Here is a 27209-nt window from a genome sequence, read left to right on the forward strand (position 1 = left end):
TCTCCGGTCCATGCAGTGCACTATTCAACTCCTGGAGCTGCTGGGGTTTGTGATAAATTACCCAAAGTCCCATCTCCAGCTAACCCAGTCTCTGGAATTCATAGGAGCTCTGCTGAATACCCAGACGGCTCAGGCCTTCCTTCCCGAAGTGAGGGCCAACAACCTCCTGTCCCTGGCTTCCCAGACCAGAACGTCTCAGCAGATCACAGCTCGGCAGATGTTGAGACTTCTGGGTCATATGGCTTCCACAGTTCATGTGACTCCCATGGCTCGTCTTCACATGAGATCTGCTCAATGGACCCTAGCTTCCCAGTGGTTTCAAGCTCCTCCTGGAGCTCCGAGCGATCTGGAACGCACTGAAGGCTTTCAGAGATCGGCTGTCCTGTCAAATTATCCAAATTCGGACAGACAATCAGGTTGCAATGTATTACATCAACAAGCAGGGGGGCACCGGATCTCGCCCCCTGTGTCAGGAAGCCGTCGGGATGTGGCGTTGGGCTTGCCAGTTCGGCATGCTCCTCCAAGCCACGTACCTGGCAGGCGTAAACAACAGTCTGGCCGACAGACTGAGCAGAGTCATGCAACCGCACGAGTGGTTGCTCCATTCCAGAGTGGTACGCAAGATCTTCCGAGAGTGGGGCACCCCCTCGGTGGACCTTTTCACCTCTCAGACCAACCACAAGCTGCCTCTGTTCTGTTCCAGACTTCAGACACACGGCAGACTAGCGTCGGATGCCTTTCTCCTTCATTGGGGGACAGGCCTCCTGTATGCTTATCCTCCCATAACTTTGGTGGGGAAGACCTTACTGAAGCTCAAGCAAGACCGCGGCACCATGATTCTGATAGCGCCCTTTTGGCCCCGTCAGATCTGGTTCCCTCTTCTTCTGGAGTTGTCCTCAGAAGAACCGTGGAGATTGGAGTGTTTTCCGACTCTCATTTCGCAGAACGACGGGGCGTTGCTGCACCCCAACCTTCAGTCTCTGGCTCTCACGGCCTGGATGTTGAGGGCGTAGACTTCGCTTCGTTGGGTCTGTCGGAGGGTGTCTCCCGTGTCTTGCTTGCCTCTAGGAAGGATTCCACTAAAAAGAGTTACTTTTTCAAGTGGAGGAGGTTTGTCGTTTGGTGTGAGAGCAAGGCCCTAGAACCTCGTTCTTGCCCTGCACAGAACCTGCTTGAGTACCTTCTACACTTATCAGAGTCTGGCCTCAAGACCAACTCAGTAAGGAATCACCTTAGTGCGATTAGTGCTTACCATTACCGTGTGGAAGGTAAAGCCATCTCTGGAGAGCCTTTAGTTGTTCGATTCATGAGAGGCCTGCTTTTGCCAAAGCCCCCTATCAAGCCTCCTACAGTGTCATGGGATCTCAACGTCATGGGATCTCAGTGTCATGGGATCACCCAGCTGATGAAACCTCCTTTTGAGCCACTGAATTCCTGCCATCTGAAGTACTTGACCTGGAAGGTCATTTTCTTGGTGGCAGTTACTTCAGCTCGTAGGGTCAGTGAGCTTCAGGCCCTGGTAGCTCATGCTCCGTATACCAAATTTCATCACAACAGAGTAGTGCTCCGCACCCACCCAATGTTCCTGCCGAAGGTGGTGTCTGAGTTCCATCTTAACCAGTCAATTGTCTTGCCAACATTCTTCCCCAGACCGCATACCCGCCCTGCTGAATGTCAGTTGCACACATTGGACTGCAAGAGAGCATTGGCCTTCTACTTGGAGCGGACACAGCCCCACAGACAGTCCGCCCAATTGTTTGTTTCTTTCGACCCTAACAGGCTAGGGGTCGCTGTCGGGAAACGCACCATCTCCAATTGGCTAGCAGATTGCATTTCCTTCACTTATGCCCAGGCTGGGCTGGCTCTTGAGGGTCATGTCACGGCTCATAGTGTCAGAGCCATGGCAGCGTCGGTGGCTCACTTGAAGTCAGCCACTATTGAAGAGATTTGCAAGGCTGCAACGTGGTCATCTGTCCACACATTCACATCACATTACTGCCTCCAGCAGGATACCCGACGCGACAGTCGGTTCGGGCAGTCGGTGCTGCAGAATCTGTTTGGGGTGTAAATCCAACTCCACCCTCCAGGACCCGAATTATTCTGGTCAGGCTGCACTCTCAGTTAGTTGTTTCTTCGTAGGTCAATTTCTGTTGTTCCCTCGCCGTTGCGAGGTTACATTGACCTGGGTTCTTGTTTTGAGTGAGCCTGAGAGCTAGGGATACCCCAGTCGTGAGAACAAGCAGCCTGCTTGTCCTCGGAGAAAGTGAATGATACATACCTGTAGTAGGTGTTCTCCGAGGACAGCAGGCTGATTGTTCTCACCTACCCTCCCTCCTCCCCTTTCGAGTTGCGTTTCATCATTTTTGCTTGTCATTCAACTGGCGGGAACGGTCGCGCACGGGCGGAAAGACGGCCGCGCATGCGCGGTGGGCGTGCCCTGCGTGCGGGACCGCCCGCGAAGTTTTGTTCCGGTTGGAGGGGGCTGACGCGGACGTCACCCAGTCGTGAGAACAATCAGCCTGCTGTCCTCGGAGAACACCTGCTACAGGTATGTATCATTCACTGTACAGTAAACGCTAGAGATGCCCATACATTCCTATGGGCATCTCTAGGGTTTAGCGTGTGCTAAAAACGCTACCGCACTTTTGTAAAACATCCCCTGAAAGAAGATAAACATAAATATAAGCATTAGAATGGAACAGTGATTTACAAGGTGGCACTTTTATTCCTATTTAAGTGTCCTCTCTGTATGCAATGGACTTGGTAATTTAGAAACCAATGAATGTTGAGTTTTGCAGACTAAAAAGTGAATTTATTTTGTCATTGATTTTTCAGTTACTCTGACATCTTGATTGAGAGAGAGGTACTAATGCAGAAGTATATTCATTTAGTTCAAATTGTGGAAACAGAAAAAATTGCAGCCAATCAACTTCGGCAGCAACTTGAAGACCAAGACACAGAAATTGAAAGGCTAAAATCAGAGGTATTTAAAAAAAAAAAAAATGAATTTTCACTGATATTTTGCTAAAATTAATTTTAAGAGAGGGTAATCTAGTGGTTGGGTAATGGATGGGTTCAAAGTAGAAGGCACCAGAGCAATGCTGGATGCTGAGCCAGTAGGATGTAAGGTTATTTCCTATGGCTGTTTTGGCATTGGATACATAATGAAAAGTTGGGGGCTGATATGTTGACATGTAGGGAATAGAAAAGTGTCATTTTTTTTTTTGTTTGTTTTACCTGTTTGCCAGGGCCCTTTTTACCAGAGCGGGTAAAAAGCCCCCCCCCCCCCCCCAAACAAAAAAATGGCCATGTGGTAAGATAACTCTTACTGCGTGACCATGCAGCGGGGAGCGCTTACCCCCACCCATTGAGGTGGCGGTAAGGGCTCCTGTGGTAACCTAGTGGTAACCAGGCAGTGTGCAGCGATGCCTGATTACCGCCAGGTTACCACTGCACTAAAAAGAAATTAAAAATTTCTGGAGTGCCAGAACTACCACCGGTGGCTGTGTTGGGCTGGTGGTAGTTCAGATTTAGCATGTGGTAAGCTTGTGTTGGGCTTACTGCCGCTTTGTAAAAGACCCCTTAAATCAGGTGAGAAAGAGAATATCGGGATGGATGTTTTGAATCAGGTGGGTAGGTGAGAGAAATTTTGTTTTGAATAGCAGGTGCTAGAGGATTCAGAGATGAATGGGATCATTTTTAACAGAATTCCATGGTTTCGTGGGGGATCAAGCAGTCATTTATTTCTTGAGGGGCCATTTTACTAAAGTGCCCTGAAAACTTAAAAGCATTGTAACGTGGGACTTTCCTGCATGCTAAGCCCAGATTTAACACAGTACTTTTTTAGAGCATATTCAGTTTTTTTTAGTACCAGCACTGTTGGCATTACCACGTAGGACCTGTAAAAAGTTAATAAGGGAGCCTTTACAGTGTCCGTTTTAGCAGGCGGTAAGTTCTCCTTTGTTAACTCTGCATTAGCCGCTAAGCATGTGCAAATGTGAATGAGCTAGCTGTTTAATCCTCCCATGCCCTTTCTTTGCCCATGGCATGATCCCTCTTCCAAAAATATTGTTAAAAATTTAGCTGACGCACTAGTTAGCATACGCAAATGGCCAAAATACTGCAAAATGCATGGTTTTCCCATGCTGTTTCTACCACTGAAATTATATGCACCCTTATAAAATTACCCTCTGTTACAAGCATTAATTCATATTTAACATGCATTAAATATATTTTGCACACACTAAGGCCCCGTTTACTAAGACGCGCTAATGCTAGAGACACCTATATATTCCTTTGGGTGTCTCTAGTTTTAGCGCACGCTAACAATGCTAGCGCTTATAGCGCAGCTTAGTAAACAGGTGAGCTAATGAACCAAATATGTGCTAGAGAATGAACATCCCTATTCATCTCTATGCATGTGTGAAATCTGTTAAGATTAGCACAAATTACTGTAGTGGTCACATTACAATAGATGTTCTGATCTCATTCTGTTCTTTTATAATTTGCAATAAAGAAAAACTTATTTCAATATGTCTTTATGGCACACACATCTTTTTACTATGCTTTCCTGTAGGTGATGATCTGAATTTGTTGCTGTTTGGGTAGCTTTTACAATTCTAAACAGTTAAGAAAATGGTCCTGTTCATCTTCAAGTTTTAACTAGGTTATTATGGATTTGTTGACTACAGAGTTTTTCACTTACAGTATTATAATGCACTGATCAATGACCTCTCCCTCCAGGATAAAGATCCACAAAACTGGGATTAACTTGGGCCAGACTAATAACATTTTGCAAATTTGTAACATCCATGTTATTGTTTTGTTTTTTTAAACACTCATTTTTTTCCTGTATAACTCCCCATCTCAGAAACTCAAAAACTCTGTTTAACCCTTGCAATGGATATACTTATATACACTGTTGTGATTCAGCAGACACCAGCAACCTGTCCCTGGAGCAGAGGTGTTAAATGTCAGTTATAGTGAAGGCAAGCACCAGTTCCTGTTAGTGTGCACTTTAATTAAGAGATATGTACAAAAGGGGTGTGAAGGGGAAAAACTGTTCACTGTAGTTTCATTTGTGGTTTATTTACTCCCTTCATTTTGTTTTGTTTAAGCACAAGCAATTTAATTTTAGCATTGACAAATGAAAGTAATGCATGTCCTTCATGTCATTATGCCGTGTTTCATTTTAGCTATCTGCTCTCAAAATTACCCAGTTCAGGATAGAGACTTTATGCTCGGTCATTACATTAGTGCTGTTGTGCGAGTATCTAACCTCCCTGGACCTCAAGGAAGCTTACTTTCATATTCCAATTTGGTATCCTCATCAACATTTTCTGCAATTTGTGATGCTAGGACTTCATTGTCAGTTCAGGGTAGTGCTGTCCGATTCAGTCAAAAATGTTTTGATTCAATTCACTCAAAAAAATTGGTTTTTCGATTTGATTTGATTCAACTCGCTTGAAATAGCGAGGCCAATATGCTAATATTATAACAGGGTAAAAAAAAACAGACAGCAGCAATTGAACAAAGACTAACTGTAATATGAACAACTCTTAGTGTGAGCACGCAGTATTACATAATGTCAAAAGGGAAGTTAAGTGAAAACAAGATGGCGTCTTGAAGAGAACGCTGCAAGGCGGCTCTTCACCTGATTTCCTCCATTACTGAACCTTTTACCTGTTTTCATGCCGAAGTGGAGGGGTAGGCAGCATGTTGGCCCCGTTACACCTGCGAGACCATCGGGACCGATGGACCGCTTAGCTGTGCCAGGAAGTCTTTCAGGGCCAGGTACCTTGCTGCTGGAAGGAGCGGTAGGAGGTGTCCCGCTCCCCCAACTGGAGGCCAAGATCTTGTTTAGCCCTGAAGAATGGAGGCCTCCGACAGTGCTGGCGATGGAGCTGCAACAAGGGCAGGAAACCCCTAGTGTCATTGACCAAGGAGTACTTCCTTCAGCGGGGTCGGTTTGCTGCATGGATTCGCTGGATGTTACTGTTGGAGAGACGATAAGGAATACTTCCTTCCATAGCGTCCCCAGATCAATCCAGAGACTTGTGGGTTATGTCCCTCCTCTAACAGGTTAGATAGAGAGAACTCAGAAGTTCGCCACAAGAGGGCATGTGCAGCCAATCTAACTTCAGTATTCTCTCTAGCAGGTAGAAGGGTGCATAACGTGCAGCTCTGTAGTCTGAGGCTCCTATCCTGTTCCCTCGGGTGTGTTGAGCCTTATTTGGGGTTGAGGTGCTGGAGCACATTCTGGGATACACCTGGTGGTGCCAGGTCCCTACCCTTCTCCCCCTGTCAGCCTGTGTGGAGGATTGTCACTGTATTCTTCTCCTGCCTCTTTAAAAAAACAAAACAAAACCTGACAAACAGTTTCTGCAGGCACAGCTTCCTCTTCAGCCCATGTGTGACTTAATTTGTCTTGAAAGCTTTCTCCGTTCATGCTGGGAACGTGAGCAGGGCTGTGCTGAAGCGAAGGTAGGAGTTTTTTTTGTTGGGGCGCCTTGTCGGTTCCGTCTGAAGCGGTTAAGAACTGTTCATGCTGTGGGGCACGGAGATCGGCGTCGGGAGCCTGCGATGCTTGTTCCGCGGAGGGGAAACCGGTTTCGGAACAGGGAGACCGCGGGTCGAGCGGCGAACCGTCTCAGGGCAGCGAGTCTCGTTTGGCGGGAAAATCTGTGTCAAGTGCAGCGCGTGACTCCGCCGGCGCCATTTTCGATTTACCGCCGCTTTCTCAGGATTTTGCAGCGGCTGGATCAGCTGGGAACGTATCCGAACGTAACGAATTGGGTTCTTCTCTCCCGGATAGAGCGAATATGGGCTTTTCTCCAGAGTTTGTGCTTCTCCTGCACAAAGCCTTTTTGATGCGTTCAGAGGGAGAGGGTCAGTCGGCGGCCATTTTGGGTAGCCCCGTTCCCTCCTGTTCTGAGTTGTCTCAGAGGCCGGCTAAGAGGTCCCGTTTTCATGTAGAGGATCCCAGTGGGGGGTCGATTCCGAACATTCAGATTCAGATGGGGTCCCAGGTTCAGGGGAATCCTTAACAGATTTGCTGGAAGAGGGGGAGTTGCCTGCAGGTGAGGGGGATGACCCCACCGCAGCACGACTATTTAGAAGGGAAGAGCTCATTCCTTTCATTATTCAGGCATTTCAAGTGCTGAATTTGTCTCCCCCAGAATCCGCGGTCCCACCCGCGGTAAGCTATTCCATTATGTCTGGAACTAGAGCACCCTCGAAAGCCTTTTATATTCATGAGGCAATGCAGGTTCTAATTCAAGCTCAGTGGGATTCCCCAGAGGCCAGTCTTTGTGTGGCTCGAGCAATGGCCAAACTTTGTCCCTTGAGGCAGGAAGATTTGGATTCTTTGCGTCTCCTGGTGGTAGATTCTCTAATCTCAGCAGTGGCAAAGAAGACCGCATTGCCCGTAGAGGGAGGCACAGCTCTAAGAGAGCCGCAGGAGAAGAAGCTTGAAACTGCGGTTAAAGCTTCGTTTGAAGTAGCAGCCTTGACGTTATAGGCCTCGGTCTGCGGCTCATATGCGGCCAGAGCTTGACTGTCTTGGGTTCAAAAAGCATCTTCGCCGGAGGAGTTAATCGATGTTCTTCCGATTTTGGAGTCCGGGTTGGCTTATTTGGCGGATCTTTTATACGATATTCTCTGGGCTTCTGCTAAAGGAGTGTCGTTGGCAGTTTCTGCTCAACGTTGGATCTGGTTAAAGCATTGGGCTGCTGATCTGCCATCTAAGCCCAGATTGGCCTGGCTTCCTTTTAAGGGGAAACTCCTGTTTGGTCAGGAATTTGCTCAGATTGTTAAAGACCTTGGGGACTCTAAAGGTCGCTTGCCGGAAGACAAGTCTAAATCCCAGGCGAAATCTTTTCATCCACGCTTTAAAGATACAAAACGATATAGACCCGGGAGGGTAGGCAATTTTCAAAAGCCACGTTTTTCTCAAAAGCAACAGCAGTCCTTTCATCCAGAACTCAGACTTTCCTCCCCAGCTGCCAGAAGTCAGCAGGGAGCCAGAGGTACACAATGATGGGGCCCTGGTCCAGGCCTCTCCGCCGATAGGAGGACGGTTGTCTCAGTTTGGGGAGGAATGGACCAGGGTAACTACGGATGAATGGGTCCTAGACATCATTCGAGATGGATACAAATTGGAATTTGCTCTTCCCTTAGGAGACAGTTTTCTCGAATCTCCTTGCAAATCTGTGGTGAAGAGAGCAGCGGTGAGAGACACTTTGGCAGAATTGCTGCATCTGGAGGCAGTGGTACCCATTCCTGCGGACGACGTAGGTCGAGGTTGCTACTCCATTTACTTTGTAGTGGAAAAGAAAGGAGGGTCCTTTCGACCAGTTTTAGATCTCAAGGCGGTCAACAAAGCCTTGAAAGTACAACATTTCCGCATGGAAACACTTCGGTCGGTGCTGGCGGCGGTTCAGCCGGGAGAATTCTTGGCATCACTAGATCTGAAGGAAGCCTACTTGCACATTCCTATCTGGCCTCCACACCAAAGGTTCCTCCGCTTTGCGGTGCTAGGACAGCATTTCCAATTCAGAGCCATGCCCTTTGGTCTGGCCACGGCGCCACGCACCTTTTCCAAGGTGATGGTGGTGGTGGCAGCCTTTCTGCGAGCAAGAGGATGACAAGTTCATCCTTATTTCGACAATTGGCTGATTCGCAATCAGTCGCACGCGCAATGTGTTCAGGCGACTCAGGCCGTGATAGATCTCCTACAGTCTTTGGGTTGGGTGATAAATTTTCAGAAGAGTCATCTTGTACCAACTCAAACTCTGGAGTACCTGGGGTACGGTTGGATACCAATCAGGGTCAAGTTTTTTTTCCAGATCACCGTCGAGTAAAGCTGCTGAAGCAAATTTCTTCCATCCTGCAGAGGCTGACCCCGTCAGCATGGGATTATGTTCAGGTACTGGGGTCAATGGCGGCAACGATCGAGGTTGTTCCTTGGGCTCGGAGTCATATGCGTCCTCTGCAATGGCATCTGCTCAGCCAGTGGTCTCCACTTTCCGAATATTACGCGATTCGACTTTCCTGGACATCTTGAACTCGTTTTGCTCTCCGTTGGTGGCTCAAGTTGGAGAACTTGACTCGAGGCATGCCTCTGGCTACACCAGATTGGCGTGTAGTAACGACAGATGCGAGTCTGTCAGGTTGGGGAGCTCTTTCTCTTGGACACTCAGCTCAGGGCAGTTGGACTCTTGCGGAGTCCAGGTTGCAAATCAATCTTCTGGAGCTTCGAGCGATCAGGTTAGCTCTCCTAGCTTTCGAAGATCTGTTGAGAGATCATCCAGTTCGAGTTCTCTCCGACAATGCCACAGCAGTGGCGTACATCAATCGGCAGGGGGGGACTCGAAGTGTTCCTCTGGTGGAAGAGGCATCCATTCTTTGTCGGTGGGCAGAGATGCATCTAGTCCTCTTGTCAGCCGCTCACATAGCAGGAGTGCTAAATGTTCAGGCCAACTTTCTCAGCTGGAATCGCTTGGAAGCCGGGGAGTGGGAACTCTCTCAGCAGGCGTTCCGTCAGATTTCAGGTCGCTGGGGGACCCTGGTGATGGATCTGATGGCCCGCTTCTCCAATACCAAAGTGTCTCACTTTTTCAGCAGAGGCAGAGAGTTCGGGTCCGAAGGAATAGATGCTCTTCTTCAGCCGTGGCCCTTAGAACTTCTGTATGTCTTCCCTCCGTGGCCGATGGTCGGTCGAATAGTAAGCAAAATCTCTCGGCATCCGGGTACAGTGATACTTGTGGTGCCGGATTGGCCCAGGCATCCTTGGTATGCGGACTTGATTCGCCTCCTGGTCGACGAGCCGATTCATCTGTCTCCTTTAGCGGATCTCCTCCATCAGGGTCCGGTAGTTATGAAAGATCACGCCCCGTTTGGGCTTACGGCCTGGCTATTGAAAGGTCGCGGCTGAGGCGTAAAGGTTACCAGGAGGCAGTTATTAGGACAATGTTGCAGGCACGTAAACGCTCTACTTCGGTGGCGTATTCTAGAGTTTGGAGGACGGTTGTTGTTTGGTGTTCTTCGGCAGGCGTCCTTCCACAATCGGCTCCTCTCGGATCCATCTTGGCCTTCTTGCAGGAGGGAATGGATAAGGTGCTATCGTTAAGTACTTTAAAGGTTCAGGTAGCGGCCTTGGCGTGCTTTAGAGGTCGTTTGGGTAGTCACTCTTTAGCTTCGCATCCGGATGTAGTAAGATTTCTTCGAGGGGTAGGACATCTCAGACCTCCTCGAGTTCAGCTGGTACCGCAGTGGAATTTGAACCTGGTCCTGAAGGCCCTACAACGGCCTCCTTTCGAACCCTTGAAAAAAGCTTCCTTGAAGAACCTTACGTTGAAGACAGTATTTTTGATAGCAATGGCTTCAGCTAGAAGGGTGTCAGAGCTTCAGGCACTTTCGTGCAGGGATCCCTTTCTCCGCTTTTCGGAAGCGGGTTTGTCAGTGAGGACGGTGCCGTCTTTTATTCCAAAGGTAGTCACGCGGTTTCACATTACCTAAGAGGTAGTTTTGCCATCTTTCAAGCGAGAAGATTATCCACACAACTTTCAAACTATGATGTCTAGATGTTAAGAGAGCGATACTCTGTTATTTGGAGGCGACTAATTCTTTTCGGAAATCAGATCATCTTTTTGTGCTTTTTGCAGGACTTAAGAAGGGGAACATGGCCTCTAAGGCCACGGTCGCTCGGTGGCTTAGAGAGGCGATTACGTCAGCTTACCTTGTGATGGGAAAGTCTTCTCCTCTCCACATTCGGGCACGTTCTACTAGAGCTCAGGCTATTTCCTTTGCGGAGTTTCGTTTGGTGCCATTGGAGGATATGTGTAAGGGGGCGACCTGGTCTTCTTTGCATACGTTTGCAAAGCATTACCAGCTGGATGTGGCGATGCGTCGGGAGGCGTCTTTTGGGGCTTCGGTTTTGTCCGCTGGGATTTTCCGGTCCCACCCTTGATGAGGATTGCTTCAGTACATCCCACAAGTCTCTGGATTGATCTGGGGACGCTATGGAAGGTAAAATTATGTCTTACCTGATAATTTTCTTTCCATTAGTCCCTCAGATCAATCCAGAGGCCCTCCCTGGGTTTCGCTTTGATAAGGTCTGCTCGGATTCATTATGATTCAGTTGGTTCTGTTCACGTTCCTTGGTTAGAACGGTTATAGGATGTTTTTCTGTGTTATATGTTCATTGCCTATGTTATGGCAGCTCGGAGATTTTCTCCCAAGTTTATGCTGCTTTTGCAGAGGCAGGAGAGTGTTTTATAGTTCAATGGAAGTTTAATACTGCTTTGATATCGTTATACTGAAGTTAGATTGGCTGCACATGCCCTCTTGTGGTGAACTTCGGAGTTCTCTCTATCTAACCTGCTAGAGGAGGGACATAACCCACAAGTCTCTGGATTGATCTGAGGGACTAATGGAAAGAAAATTATCAGGTAAGACATAATTTTACCTTCAGCGGGGTCGGTTTGCTGCGTTGATTCTGCTGGATGTTACTGTTCAAGAGAAGATAATGGAGAGAGCCAGTGTTTTGGCAGACTTCAGTGCGGTAGAAGGAAGGCAACCATCGGGGGAAATTCTAGCTGAACTAACTTCAATCAGTAAGTCCTTTTTACCTACAAAACCAGCTATTATTACCTTAGACTCAATATGGGAGGCCCTTATGGGCTTAGAAAGCTCTTTTTCACAGAAATTGTTACTGGTGACTCAAGTCTCAGAATTACTTTTGGAAAAAATTGCAAACTTGGAAACAAGAACATTTAATATTGAGAAAACAATACAAATGAATAAAGATAGTATAAAATCTCTTCAGCAGACACAGCTCAACTTGATTAAGTAAAATACATTATTACATTTCAAAACTGAGAATTTGGAAAATCAACTATGAGCTAAAACTCTTAGGTTGATTAATTTTCCAAAAATTACATCAGTGGCTCCTTTAATAACATTTAAGAAATATTTATCAGAAATTCTGAATATTCCTGAACAGGCTTATCCACCTGTCTCTAAGATATATTATTTACCACCATATAAGAAGGATAAAAAATGTTAATCAAGTTGAAGAAGGAGCAGAAGTTTCATTTGATATATTGAATCTTACACAGATTATTCAAGAAGATGAGATAGGTATTGACACCAGCAACTTTAATAGTGACTTTTGTATTGGAACCGGATCGTGATTGGATTCTGAAACAATTTTTTTCTTCATAGGGATGAACTCTTTATGAATAATAAGATTAGAATATTTCCTGATATCGCAAGAGTAACCCAAAAGAGACATCAAATTATTTCTAAAACTTCGTAAAGGGGCCTACAGTTGGGTGGTTTATTTTGGCTAAACTTTCCTTGTAAATGTTATGATTGGGGTCAGAACCCCTCTCAAACTTACCTCTTTCCTGGGGGTCAGCTTCTTAGCTGGCTTCTGTTTCTTTTCTCTGCCCTTTCTGAACTGGCTCTGTCTCTCTGTGCTGGCAGCTTCCAACAGCATGGGGTTAATTGTTTTACTTTACTACAGCTGTGTGGGTGGACTGAGTTAGCTCTACCTCTCTTTGGGTGTACTGGCTTCAAGTGCTTCACGGTGTTGCATTGGTGTGGGTTGGGCCTCTCTGGGTCAGTGTGCTTTTGCCTGGGTCTAGGGAGTGTGACATCATCAGGGAGGGCCTTGATAAGGAAGTGGTGTTGTTTCCTTCAGAGCCTTTGCAACGGTGGTGTTTGCTTTAGGTAGGGTGGTGCAGTGTGCACTTCTGACTTTGTGTCTAGTTTCCCTGCTTGCTTTTGCTAAGGGCCAGGTTAGTGTTAGTGCAGTGTGCACTGGTGACTGTGTGTTTAGCTTTCCTGCTTTTCCCTTATGGTTCCCCTGCTTTTCACTCTTGGTTTTGGAAGCATTGCTGTGTGTAGGGCTTTGGAAGCTCTGTTGCTGATAGAAGTACTTCAGGGTTTGGTGTTGTTAGGAACACTGCAGAGTTTGCTGTTAGAAGTACTTCTGGTGTTTGTGCTATTGGGAGCATTGCAGTCTTTGCTGTTGGTGTTTGGTGCTTTAGAAGCACTTTTGGCTTATGTGTTAGCTTCCCTGCTTTTTCCTTGTGGCTCCCCTGTCTTCCCTTTTAGTGCTAGGAGCTCTTCTGGTTGCTTGCCAGAGTAGTGCTTAGGAAGCACCTTGTTAGTTTTGTATCTAGCTGGCTAGAGCAGTGCTTAGATAGCACTTGTGTTAGCTTTGTGTTTAGTTCCCTGCTCTGTTAGTTTAGGGCTTAGGAAGTCCCTTTCTTGAGCAGGGCTTAGGAGCTCCTGTTTAGTATAGGGCTTAGGAAGTCCTTTTGTCAGTTTACTGTTAGGAACACTCCTGCTGGTTTAGGGCTTGGGAGCACATAGATCAGTTTAGGTTTAGGAGCACTTCTGTTTCCAGTCCTGGTCCCTGTGTCATCCGGTATCCAATAAGTCCTGCCGGCTACTCGAACCCAGGAGCTCAACTCCTGGGGGGCTTAGTGTCATGTCTGTGGCCGTGACCACTCTCAGACTTACCCTGTTTCTGGGAGTCAGTGGCTGTGCTGGCTTCTGCTTGTCTCTGTGTCTGTCTCTGTCTTAGTTTCTCTCTGGCTCTGTGTGCTGATTGCCCTACTGAACCTCACCTGTGTGGGCAATGCCTCTTCCAAGATGGCTGCCGCCGACTCCTCTATGCCAGTATCCAAGATGGCTCCCGCTGGGCTGACTTCTCTGTGTGTCAAGCCTCTGTTTGGATGCAAGGTGATTGCTGCAGCTGTGCCTCTGGTGTGGAAGGGCTTTATTAATCACTTAGAGACTACAGCCCTTGCCTTTGCATTTCATCTAAGGGTCCTGGTGTATAGAGTGCTCTGTACACGGTTTCAGTGTTTGCTCTGTGTGAGTTTCTATGTTAGACTAGCTAGCTTAGGCACCGTGTGGCTTGTTAGCCTGTGTATAGCTTTGCTAGTTCTCTGTGTTTTGTTCCTAATGTTAGACTAGCTAGCTTAGGCACCGTGTGGCTTGTTAGCCTGTGTATAGCTTTGCTAGTTCTCTGTGTTTTGTTCCTAGTGTTAGACTAGCCAGCTTAGGCACTGTGTGGCTTGTTAGCCTGTGTATAGCTTTGCTAGTCTCCTGAGTTTGCTCTGTGGATGTTTCCAGTGCATGACTTGTTAGCTTGGGCACAGCTTTGTTGTTAGCTGGTGTATAGCTTTACAAGTCTCCTGAGTTTGCTCTGTGTATATTTCCAGTGCATGACTTGTTAGCTTGGGCACAGCTTTGTTGTTAGCTGGTGTATAGCTTTACGAGTCTCCTGAGTTTGCTCTGTGTATGTTTCCAGTGTATGACTTGTTAGCTTGGGCACAGCTTTGTTGTTAGCTGGTGTATAGCTTTACTAAGTCTCCTGAGTTTGCTCTGTGTATGTTTCCAGTGTATGACTGGTTTGCCTGGGTATAGCGTTCCTATTAGCCTGGGTACAGTTTACTAGTCATTGTGTTGAAACCTGCCGACTGCCAGAACCCGGACAGTCCCTGCCTGTTTGCCTTGCCTTCGCCTAGGTGCCAGGGGGCACTCCTGGATCTTCATTCCTGCTGTTCCTGCTTGCAAGTTCCAGTTCCGGGTTTTCCTGTAAGTCCTACCGGCTGTCCAACCCTCGGGGAAAGGTGGTCAAGCGTAGGTGAAGCCTAGGTCCAGGGTGTCCCAGTCCAGCGGGTTCCGGTCCCGTGGGTTCCGCTCCAGTGTGTTCCAGTCCAGCGGGTTTCACTCCTGTATGCTCCAGTCCAGTGGGGCCACTCCAGTGTGTTCCAGTCCAGCGGGCCCCACTCCAGTGCGCACCCGTCCGGTGCGTTCCAGTTCCGTGTATTCCTGTGTGGAACCCCAGTCCGGGGTTCCGGTTCAGTTTTGTCTCATCTCTACCTTGGAGGTGATCTTGCCTGCCACTGCCGCTCCACGGTAGTGGACCATGGGCTCACGAACCCAGTGCTCCCGGGGAAGAAGCCTGACCGTCTGCCAGAGTCCTTGAGCATGCGACACTTAGTAGCTAAGTGCAGGTGAAGCTGTGTGGACCAGTCCGGTGTGCTCCAGTCCGGTGTTCCAGTCCTGTGTCCTCCAGTCCGGGGGATTCCAGTCCAGTGTTGCAGTCTGGAGGGGTTCCAGTCCTGTGTCCTCCAGTCCATGTGTTCCGGCTCGCTGGGTGGTGCCTGCAGTCCCTGCCGGTGTCGGTGTGCTTGCCCAGAGTTGGTTGGTGGGTTTTGCCTGCTGCTGCCGCTCCTCTTCAGCAGCCCAAGGGCTCACGTTTGCTCCGGAGCCCAGCCCCGCGGGCTCTGAACCTGAGAACCTGACAGTAAATGTGTATTGAAAGTTAACTCGGTTAAATATATTTTTTATGATCATACTCATTTGAGTTCTTTCCTAGATTCGAAGGTTGCTATTACTCCTAATCAACAACCAGCAATGTTATCAACATCTACTCCGTAATTATTGTTGGTATGGCACTTTGTTTCTCTTTAAATTTCCTAGCCTAAGTTAGTGGAATATATATTTCATGGAATTGTACCTTGTTTTCTTGGAGGTGGGAAAATAATATATTGTTTGTATAATCGTTTTATTTTGAAATTCTATTGTTTATCTCCCTTCTTTTTTCATATCAAGAGTTTTCTTGAAATATTGTGAATACTTATAAAATAAAAAAAGGGAAGTTAGGTCAGTTCCTACAACTTCTAGTTTTTACATGAGCATAGACTGGGGGGGGGGGGGCGAGGGGGGTAATGCCCCCCCAAATGACGACGACGACTGGCGCCAGTAGTAAAAGAAACAAGCAGGCACGCTCGTCTCCGTCCGCTTCGCTTCCCTGCCCTCTCTGTCTGCGTCCTGCCCGAAAGGAAATGACATCAGAGGAAGGGAAGCGAAGCGGAAGGAGACGAGCGTGTCTGTCTAACTCCTCTCTTCCTCCCTCCCTCCCTCCGGGCTCCGGCGCAGCAGTCTTCAGCCTTTCTGTGCTGCTGGCAGCGGTAGCGACGTATACACTCTGCCTTCGGCTCTGCCCCGAAGCCTTCTCTTCAAGTTCCTGTCCCCGCATAGGTGGGAACAGGAACTTGAAGAGAAGGCTTCCGGGGCAGAGCCGAAGGCAGCGTGTATACGTCGCTACCGCTGCCTGGAGTACAGAAAGGTTGAAGACTGCTGCGCTGGAGCCCAGAGGGAGGAAGAGAGGGGGTAAACGGAGTCACGATCGCCATTTGGGGGGGCTTGCATGATCCTGGACCTCGCGGGGGGCTCGTGGGGGCAGCAGAGGGAAGATGGATGGGACCGGGAGGGGTGGGAAGCAGAGGGAAGGAGCAGGAGATGGATGGGACTGGGAGGGGTGGGGAGCAGAGGGAAGGAGCAGGAGATGGATGGGACTGGGAGGGGTGGGGAGCAGAAGCAGGAGATGGATGGGACTGGGAGAGGAGGTGAGCAGAGGGAAGGAGCAGGAGATGGATGGGACTGGGAGGGTTGGGGAGCAGAGGGAAGCCTACTGGAAAGAAGACACTGCATAAAACAGAAGACACTGGGACCAAAGCGAATAGAAAAACTAAATGATCAGACAACAAAGGTTAAAAAAAAGTATTTTATTCAGAATTTATTAATTGGAATATGTCAGCTTTTTGAAATGTGCATCTGTGATATTTTGCATGTAAATTTCAATTTTTCTGGTATTGCTGCATGCTGAGCCTGACTTCTTGAGGTAACTTTCCAGTTCAGTATTTTGCCTTCATACTTTTTATTTCTAGTTCCTTGTGTCATGTCTGTTGTGTCATGTGTTTTTCATGTGTGATTAAGGTGATTAAGGTGCAGTATTCTGCTAGCGTGTAATATTTGCAGCCCTTTTTGTTTTGCTTTTTTTCACGAGGTAGTGTATTGGTGTATTGGTGTTTTAGAGCCTGGTGTAATTACAGTTCTGCCTTTTCACACATAAGGTTGTAGCTCGTCCTGTCCTTGGAATTAGTGCTGTTATGGTTTAGTAAGGATATGAGTGTGTTTTTGCACAAGTTTGTGTATAGCGTTTTGCGGTGGAGAAATTGTGTGTTGGCCTTACCGAGGTGGCACCTCATACTGAGGATGTAGAGCCTAAATCATGACACACTACCTCTTGAAGGATCTACATATAGAGAAGGAAGGAAGGGAGAAAGAGCTGGCTTGATATCTCATACATATTCATTATGGTGATTCCCCCCAAAAGCCAGCTCTTTTTCTCTTCTTTCCTCCATATTAGCATATTCATTTGCAACCGCAATGACATCTGATACTTCACCATAGGTTGACTTGAATCTTTGATCCAGGAAGCTGCTTAATCTATATAAATTATCAAATAATATATCTTGAAATCTGTGGAGTAAACTTTTCTTCAGCTCTTCTTTCAAGCGAAAGATAACTTTCAAGTTTGCTGATTCTGTATCTTCAGTAACAGAGTTTTTCAATTTCATCATCAATATCAACTTCCTCTCCTGATTCTTCCCCATATGTCATATTGATTGAATTAATCAGGTGTTCAATCAGTGAATGAACAACAGACACAGTAACATACTGTTCTCCAGATGCAATTGTTGTGGCTTCTTCAAAAGCCTGCAAAACATCAACGAGATTGTGGACTAGGAAGATTGGAGGGTAGCCAATGTAACGCCGATTTTTAAAAAAGGTTACAGAGGAGATCCGGGAAATTATAGACCGGTGAGTCTGACATTAATGCCAGGCAAAATGGTAGAGGCTATTATAAAGAACAAAATTACAGAGCATATTCAAAAGCATGGATTAATGAGACAAAGTCAACATGGATTTAGTGAAGAGAAATCTTGCCTCACCAATCTGTTACATTTCTTTGAAGGGGTGAACAAACATGTGGATAAAGGTGAGCCGGTTGATGTTTTGTATCTGGATTTTCAAAAGGCGTTTGACAAAGTACCTCATGAAAGACTCCAGAGGAAATTAGAGAGTTATGGGATAGGAAGTAGTGTTCTATTGTGGATTAAAAACTGGTTAAAAGATAGAAAACAGAGAGTAGGGTTAAATGGTCCGTATTCTCAATGGAGAAGGGTAGTTGGTGGGGTTCCCCAGGGGTCTGTGCTGGGACCGCTGCTTTTTAACATATTTATAAATGACCTAGAGATGGGAGTAACAAGTGAGGTAATTAAATTTGCTGATGACACAAAGTTATTCAAAGTCGTTAAATTGCGGGAGGATTGTGAAAAATTACAAGAGGACCTTACGAGACTGGGAGACTGGGCGTCTAAATGGCAGATGACGTTTAATGTGAGCAAGTGCAAAGTGATGCACGTGGGAAAGAGGAACCTGAATTATAGCTACATCATGCAAGGTTCCACGTTAGGAGTCACTGACCAAGAAAGGGATCTAGGTGTTATCGTTGTTGATAAGTTGAAACCTTCTGCTCAGTTTGCTGCTGAGGCTAAGAAAGCAAATAGAATGTTAGGTATTATTAGGAAAGAAATGGAAAACAAAAATGAGGACGTTATGCCTTTGTATCGCTCCATGGTGCGACCGCACCTCAAATATTGTGTTCAATTCTGGTCGTCACATCTACTACTACTACTACTACTTAGCATTTCTATAGCGCTGCCACATCTCAAAAAAGATATAGTGGAATTAGAAAAGGTACAGAGAAAGGCAACAAAATGATAAAGGGGATGGGGCGACTTCCCTATGAGGAAAGGCTAAGCTCTTCAGCTTGAAGAAAAGGCAACTGAGGGGAGATATGATAGAGGTCTATAAAATAATGAGTGGAGTTGAATGGGTAGACGTGAAGCGTCTGTTTACGCTTTCCAAAAATACTAGGACTAGGGGGTATGCGATGAAGCTACAAATGATAAATTTAAAACAAATTGGGGAAAATGTTTCTTCACTCAACATGTAATTAAACCCTGGAATTCGTTGCCAGAGAATGTTGTAAAGCTTAGCAGAGTTTAAAAAAGGTTTGGACGGCTTCCTAAAGGAAAATTCCATAGACCATTATTAAATTGGACTTAGGGAAAATCCACTATTTCTGGGATAAGCAGTATAAAATGTTTAGTACTTTTTTGGGATCTTGCCAGGTATTTGTGACCTAGATTGGCTACTGTTGGAAACAGGATGCTGGGCTTGATGGACCTTTGGTCTGTCCCAGTATGGCAATACTTATGTACTTATGCCCCTCCCTCCCCTAGACAAAAACATAAAACACAGTCACCATAAACTATAATGGCCACAGTTACTTTCAAACAGCCAAAATCACTGAAGGAAACATTTAAGAATTGCATACGGTGTTGTACATCTCCCCCAGTTTCGCAACAGTTGCTCCTTGAAACGGGATCTGAGGAGCCCTCTGGTTTGTCTGTCAACTCCATTTGAAAAGGTAAGAGCTCACAGTCTAGAGCTGACCCTTCCGAGTCCACTTTTTCCGATGAGCTAATACCTTGAAGAGTCTGCATTGCCAGCCTTGCCACCCCCTCATCGAGGTGCTTAGTTGCTGGGGTGCTCCCATAACAGTTTTGAAAGATATACTCCATTTTTGGGAAGCTAACCCAATTTTTGGAGGTTTATTTAAAGGGGCCATTGTGTGCCTGACTGTCTTTGAATGAGGTCTTTTGGTAGGGGATGAAGAAAATGGACCTTTGCTTGATGGGATCAAGATTGGGCCACCTCATTGCTTCCTAGTATAGTCTAACAACTTTATAAATACTTCCATTTACGGATACTGTATTTAAAATGCAGTGTTTTCCATCAAGGATTAGTTTGTCGGGAAACCAAATATCAACCTGGAGATCACTTTCCTTTAAAGGTTGTTTGTATAGCAGGTTGTCTCTTTGTTTTCTCATCATTACGCAATTTAGGTCTGGAAACATTTTGCAACTCCCAATTCTCATATTTGCATACCCTTTTCTGTCTAGCCATTTTCAGTATGCAGCAACTTAATTATAACCTCTTGTGGATGCAAATTTGGGTCTGGTTTAGGGTGCAGTTCTCTATCTGCCCACCCAATCTCAAACAAGGGCAGTGCTGGGGATCCCGGGAAGCAATGTTCATGAACTTTCCTCACAAATACTGTTGACATTGTAATGGAGAGAGCTCTGGTCTTTCTCTGAGACAGCAAGCAACAGTTGCGAAACAGGGAACCCCTGTTAGGATTTTGGATTATTGGGATTGGACAGCTTTACTTCAGACTCTTCAGATAAGGTGATATTGGTGCAGTGTTATATGTAAAGCTGTTTTGGATTCAATATGACTGGATATGCTCAATAGATAAGTTTATTATGTGCAGTTTGGAGGACTATTTTAGGTTTTGTTTTTGCTTCTTTTGAGATGTTTTTTTTTTTTTTTTTTTTTTTACCTATGATTGACATAAGCTGGTAACATTTTGTGTTTATATGTTGCTGAGCCTTTTGACTGAGGTCTTTATCCTTCATCATTTTTTAAAGTTACCGATATTTCAAGTCCCCCTTCTTCTCATTGTAATATTGATGGAATTGACATTTTGTGTTATGTTTTATTATACCCTCTGTCTCTTAAGTGTGATTAGTAATTGAAATCACCCATTAATATTGTCATCCAGTTTGTTAGCTTCCCTAATTTCTGCTAACATTTATATATGTCTGTTCATCCTGGCTAGGCGGATGATAGTATACTCCTATCACTATGTCCTTCCCCTTTACACATGGAATTTCTATCCATAAAGATTCCAAGGTGGTGTTTGTGTCCTGCAGAACTTTTAGTCTGATTCAAGGCCTTTTTTTAACATATAATGCTAACTTTCCATCAATTTGATCCACCCTATCATTGTGATATAATTTGTACTTTAGTATGGCAGTGTTCCATAGGTTATCTTTCTTTTTCCAGGTCTCAGAGATGCTTATATCTATCTTTTCATGTAGTGCTATATATTCTAACTCTCCCATCTTATTTTTAGGCTTCTAGCATTTGTATACAGACACTTCAAACAATGTTTTTTATTCCTATTCACAACTTGCTTAGCAGTTGACAGTGATCACTTGTAATCTTTCAAGCCTATCTGCTCTTTATTGAAAGACACCTGATCTACTATGGCCTTTATTGCAACCTTACTATCAGGATGCCCAATCTTTCCTGTTTTAGTGATATCTTTAAAAGATACCTTGTTCCAAACCATGAGCTTTTGAGTGACTGCCTTCTCCCAGTTTCTAGGTTAAAAGCTGCTCTATCTACATTTTAAGGGCCCTGTTTACTAAGCAGCATTACAGGTGCGTTAACATTTTTAACGTGCGTTAACCATGCATGTGCCTACAATATCCCTATAGGTGCCTACATGGTTAGTGTAGGCGCTAAGTATAGGCGCGCTAAAAACACTAACGCACCTTAGTAAACAGAGCCCTAAATGTTGATGCTTGCAGCCTGGTTCCATCCTAGTTAAGGGGGAGCTTGTCTTTCCAGAATAGGCTCCCCACTTCCCCAGAATGTTGCCCAGTTTCTGACAAATCTAAAACCCTCCTCGCTGCATCATTGTCTCATCCATGCAGGCTTCTCTCCGGTACTGTCTAAAATGTTATCTAGGTGGCATGCGAGGTCTGTCACCTTTGCACTAGGCAAGCAAGTGACAAAATGATCCAAATGTTCACTAGCCACCCAGCTATCTATATGCCTCTTGATTGAATCTCCAACTAAAATGGCTATCCTAACCATGCCCTCCTGAGCAGAAGCCTCTGGAGACACATACTCTGTGTAAGAGAATATTGCATCCCTTGAAGAGCAGGTCCTCTCTAAAGGATTACTTCTTGCCTCTCCAAGGTGATAGGTCACCTGAACAGATAGTTTCTTCTCTATTGCAGCAAAGAGTTTGCCATACTGGAGGTGGAACTTCTATACTATGTCCTTGTAGGCCTCCTGTATATACCTCTCTGTCCATCTCATCTCCTCCGCTACTTTAGCCTTAAGAGACTGGACTTGTTACTTGAGTGCTTGGAGCTGTTTACACTAAGTACACACACATGACCTTTCATCAATTGGGAGTTAATCAATCAAACATTTGACACTCCGTGCAAAAGACTGGATAATCCCCATCTCATTGCTGGATTCCTGCCTGCATCTTATTATTGGTGATTTGTTAATTAAGTTGCTATTGGAATTGGCGTATGTAAACTGAAGTCCTCTAAGATTGCTATATTATTTATTTATTGGAATATATTAACCGCCTTTATGAAGAAATTCACCCTATCAGGCTTATTTTCGAAAGAGAAGGGCGCCCATCTTTCGACACAAATCGCAAGATGGGCGTCCTTCTCACAGGGTCACCCAAATCAGCATAATCGAAAGCCGATTTTGGGCGTCCTCAACTGCTTTCCATTGTGGGGACAACCAAAGTTCACGGGGAGGCGTAGCAAAGGCGGGACTGGGGCATGCCTAATACATGGGCATCCTTGACCGATAATGGAAAAAAGAAGGGCGTCCTTGATGAACACTTGGACGACTTTACTTGTTCCTTTTTTTCTTATGACCAAGCCACAAAAATGTACCCCAAATGACCAGATGACCACCGGAGGGAATCGAGGATGACCTCCCCTTTCTCCCCCAGTGGTCACTAACCCCCTCCCACCCTCAAAAAAATTAAAAAAAAAATATTTTTCCAGCCTTTATGCCAGCTTCAAATATCATACCCAGCTCCATGACAGCAGTATGGAGCAGTTTTAGTGGATGCAGTGCACTTCAGGCAGGCGGACCCAGGCCCATCCCCCCTCTACCTGTTACACTTGTGGTGGTAAATGTGAGCCCTTCAAACCCACTGTACCCACATGTAGGTGCCCCCCTTCACCCATAAGGGCTATGAAAGTGGTGTACAGTTGCGGGAAGTGGAGTTTGGGGGGGCTCAGCTCCAGTGGCATAGCCAGAAGGCATTTTTGGGTGGGCCAACAGGTTGGGTGGATGGGCACTAGAGAAACACCTGCCCACGCCCCTACTACCGCACACCTACCCCACTCCCAATAACTTCAATGGGAGTAGCAGTGCTGGCTTCAATGGCTGCAGGCCACATTGAGAGCTAGGGGAAATATAAGAGGGTGCGCTCTTCATCCTCCACCAACATACATAGGCTTCCCTTAAATATACTCTAAATATTACAGTGGGGCCCTAAAATATCAATACATCTATCAAGAAAACTGAAGAAGCCAAAGTACTATTGAATACTACATAGAACATTGAAGCTCACAGAATACTTTGGTCACATACACAGAACACAAATACAGAATAAGTGACCACAAACCATAAACAAATTAAATCAAAATCCCAAGATGCCAGACCTTGCATTTAGCACAGCACAGAGAAATACAAAGAGATGCATTTTCTCCTATACTGTGCAAAATCACTTGTAAGAGACAGAGTTAGGGGAGGTACAACTAGGGTAACTGCGTTTGGCCCCCTAGCCAGAGAGTACCCCAGGCCAGCTGGAAGCTGAAGAAGGTGCAGCCTGTTAGTAAGCTTTTGTGTCCCTTCCCAAATTTCTGCCTTGGGCCCCAGCCATATCTAGCAGGATGCACATTTTTTAAATCTGACATATTCTAGTCACAAAATAGAAAAATAAAATTCTTTTTTCTACCTTTTGTTGTCTGCTTATTTTATTTTTCAAGTCATGTTGGTCTCAGGCTCTGGTTTCTAGATCCTTCTCTTAACTCACTCACCAAGGTCTCATGCCATTTGATAGTTCCACTCTCTCTCTCTCCATGTCCACTATCCATCTTCTTCCATCTATGTACCTCTATCTTCCTCCATGTTTCGTATCTCCCTTTCTTTGTGTCCCTATGTTTCTCTGTCCAGCTTCTCCCTTCTCTTCGTCCCCAGTGCCAATATATCTCTACCCTCTCTGACCCTACCCATCCAGCTTCTCTCCCTCTCACTCCCTCCCCTTTCCAGCATCTGGTTTGGTTGCTTGATTCCCTGCCTGCCCATCCACCCCGCCCTCCCTTCCTCTCTCACACTGTAGGTTTAGTATTTGTTCCCTTTTCCTTCATCTCCTTGGTCTAGTATCTCTAGTTCCCTTCCCTCCCTCCTTGTGCTGTACCAGCAGTTCTCTCCCTTCCCTCCAGTTCTCCTCCCCCTCTTGCTCCCACATCCAGCAGCTCTCTCCCTTCCATCCAGATCCCCTCCTTCTCTTCCTCCTCCAGCTCTCTCCCTTGGAGTGGAGGAGTAGCCTAGTGGTTAGTGCAGTGGACTTTGATCCTGGGGAACTGAGTTTGATTCCCACTGCAGCTCCTTGTGACTCAGGGCAAGTCACTTAACCCTCCATTGCCCCTGGTACAAAATAAGTACCTGAATATATGTAAGCCGCTTTGAATGTAGTTGCAAAAACCTCAGAAAGGCGGTATATCAAGTCCCATTTTCCTTCCTTCCAGTCTCCTCCTCCTCTTTCTCCCAGTCCAGCAGCTCTCTCCCTTCCCTCCAGTCCCTTCTTCCTCTTCCTCCAGCAGTTATCTCCCTTCCATCCAGTCTCCTCCTATTTCTCCCAGTCCAGCAGCTGTCTTCCTTCCCTCCAGCCTCCTCTTCCTCTGAAGTCCACCAGATCTCTTCCTTCCAGCCAGTCCCCTCCTCATCTTCCTCCCATGTCCAGCAGCTCTCTCCCTTCCCTCCAGTCCCTTCTTCCTCTTCCTCCCTTGTCCAGCAGCTCTCGCCCTTCTCTCCAGCCCCTTCCTCCTCTCGCTCCCCTGGCCAGAAGCTTCCTTCCAGATCCCCTCCTCCTTTTCCGCCCACCTCCAGCAACTCTCTCCCTTCCATTCAGTCCCCTCCTCCCCTTCCTCCCACATCCAGCAAATCTCCCTTCCCTTCAATCCCCTTCCTCCCACAAGTCTGGCAGCACTACCCCCCCCCCCCCCCAAGTCCAGCACTTCTGCCTTCCTTCAATTCATCCTGCCCCAATCCAACACCCTCGCTGCCTTTTCTCCTGCGGCTCCGGGTCCGGCTGTCCAGGAGCATTATCTGCCTCAAATTGTGCTCCTTCCCGCTGCTGCCTCGGTCCCCGCAGCATTCATTTCTGGCCTATCGCCGGCAGCACTGCTGTTCACCCAGGCAGCTCCGCTCCCCTCTTCCGCGTCCATCCGGCCCTCTCTGATGCACTTCCTGTTTACGTAGGGCCAGATGGAAGCAGAAGAGGGGAGCGGAGCTGCATGTGTGAATCACAGCGCTGCCAGCAACGGGGCAAAAAAAGAATGCTGCAGGGACCGAGGCAGCGGCGGGAAGGAGCAGAATTTGAGGCAGGCAACGCTCCCGGACGGCTGGACCCGGAGTCGCAGGACAAAAGGCAGCGAGGGATGTTAGGTTGGGGCTAGTTAGGGCGGGCCTCGAGCAAAAGTGGCTGGGCCTAGGCCCATCCAGGCCCACCTGTGGCTACGCTCCTGCTCACCACACAAGGTAAGGGAGCTATGCACCTGGGAGCAATTTCTGAAGTCCACTGCAGTGCCCCCTAGGGTGCCTGGTTGGTGTCTTGGCATGTCAAGGGGACTAGTGCACTACGAATGCTGGCTCCTCCCATGACCAAAGGGCTTGCATTTGGTTGTTTCTGAGATGGGCATCCTCGGTTTCCATTATCGCCAAAAATTAGGGATGACCATCTCTAAGGCTGACTTAAATTTCGCAGTTTGGGTGTCCCCGATCGTATTATCAAAACGAAAGATGGACGACCGTCTTTTGATAATACGGGTTTCCCCGCCCATGCGACGACGTCCTCAGGAAAACTTGGGCGCCCCTTTCGATTATGCCCCTCTACGCGGTGTATAGCAGGTGCAGTTTAACATACAATTTACAGGCTATGCTAGTACAGAGTGATGCAAAAAAAAAAGTAATCCCCTAGACTTTTTTGTCATTTTCTCAGCCACGGCTTTGAATTTCAGCAAGAAATTTTGCATACTTAGTCATCATACTTACATATTACTGTTAAACAATATTTAATTATCTTAAAGCTATGTTGCTGTTGCTGACATTTTACTTCAAAAACTAGAACCAGGACAAATTGCTGAAACAGGCATAAATCACAAAAGCACTGTCCCCATGCTCTAAATTATAGGTATTTCCTCCTATATGCCAACGTTCATATATAAGTATTGTGTAGCCCGGTACTTCAAAATATCTCCTTATATTCAATGATAATATTAAAGAGTGCCCTCAGACAAATATCCACTTTTTTTCAGGCAATGTATTGATATGCCAAATGGTATAGCACTTCTTTCACCGGACCACTCTTGTGTAAATTTTGAAAAACGTGCTATAGCCTATGTGATACGTGCTACTAATAAATCAAAACGTGAATTTATCTTTTAAAAGTGATATCAAAGAGCTTCACTACTTCTCTGGTCACAAATTTTGATCCATCAGCTGGCTTCCCCTGGAAACGCCCGACACTGCGGGTTTCAGAAAATCTTTCCTCAGGGACTTAGGTTAGAGCCATCCATGATTATACTGTGAAGTCATCTTCTTCAAACGCTATTTTATACATGCCATTTTACTTTGCACAGTTACAGCTTTTAAAGGCATCCTACTTGTGGTATAAACCGGAAATACTTCTCCAAACGTCACTGCAAGAAAAACAGGGGTCATTAACGCTACCAGATGATTATAATCCGGTCTAACGTAGTCACTTAACTGCATTAACCTCATTTTGTTTGTATACTCTCAATATAGATATTTATTCATGGTAGAATATTAATGTGCTATGTTATGATTACCCCCCAGAGCAACAACCATAAGAGGGTGTACCAATGATAATCAAGATGGAAATTCCCTTCCATATGTTGACTAAATAAAGCAATTCAGATAATTGTATTCCATTCGATGTTTTCATTTAAACCTAGAGGATTAATGGTTTGCAACTTGAAAATCCAATTCTGTTCACGGCGAGCTAACACAGACACCCGATCACCTCCACTTGCTGGTACATGGTCAATAATGAACCACTTAAGATCAGAAAATTTTTATGATCATGCTGTACACAGTGCGCCACCAGTAAGATTTTTTTGTATTCAACCGGCTCTTGTGTTCAATTAGTCGAACTTTCATTGTTCTCATGGTACGTCCCACATAATAAAGTGTACACGGACACTGGATTATGTACACTACAAATACAGATGAACATGAGGTAAAATGACGTAAAATATACGTTTGCTAATATCTCGCATGAGTAAGACACGACTCATTTAACACACGCATTGATTTGTCCCGTATTATTCGTAATTTACAAGTAAAAT

General features: G+C 46.1%; 1 protein-coding gene across 1 annotated transcript in view; it reads left to right on the plus strand.

Annotated features, from left to right (window-relative positions):
- The window catches only part of RASGRF2 (Ras protein specific guanine nucleotide releasing factor 2), an 839627-nt gene that overhangs the window by 233917 nt on the left and 578501 nt on the right, over positions 1-27209 (plus strand). The window contains exon 3 of the mRNA XM_030193334.1: positions 2836-2983. Within this exon, the coding sequence (XP_030049194.1) occupies positions 2836-2983 (148 nt within the window). The remainder of the gene's footprint in view (positions 1-2835; positions 2984-27209) is intronic.

The sequence above is a fragment of the Microcaecilia unicolor genome, chromosome 2 (assembly GCF_901765095.1).
Source record: "Microcaecilia unicolor chromosome 2, aMicUni1.1, whole genome shotgun sequence".
In the NCBI taxonomy this organism is placed as follows: domain Eukaryota; kingdom Metazoa; phylum Chordata; class Amphibia; order Gymnophiona; family Siphonopidae; genus Microcaecilia; species Microcaecilia unicolor.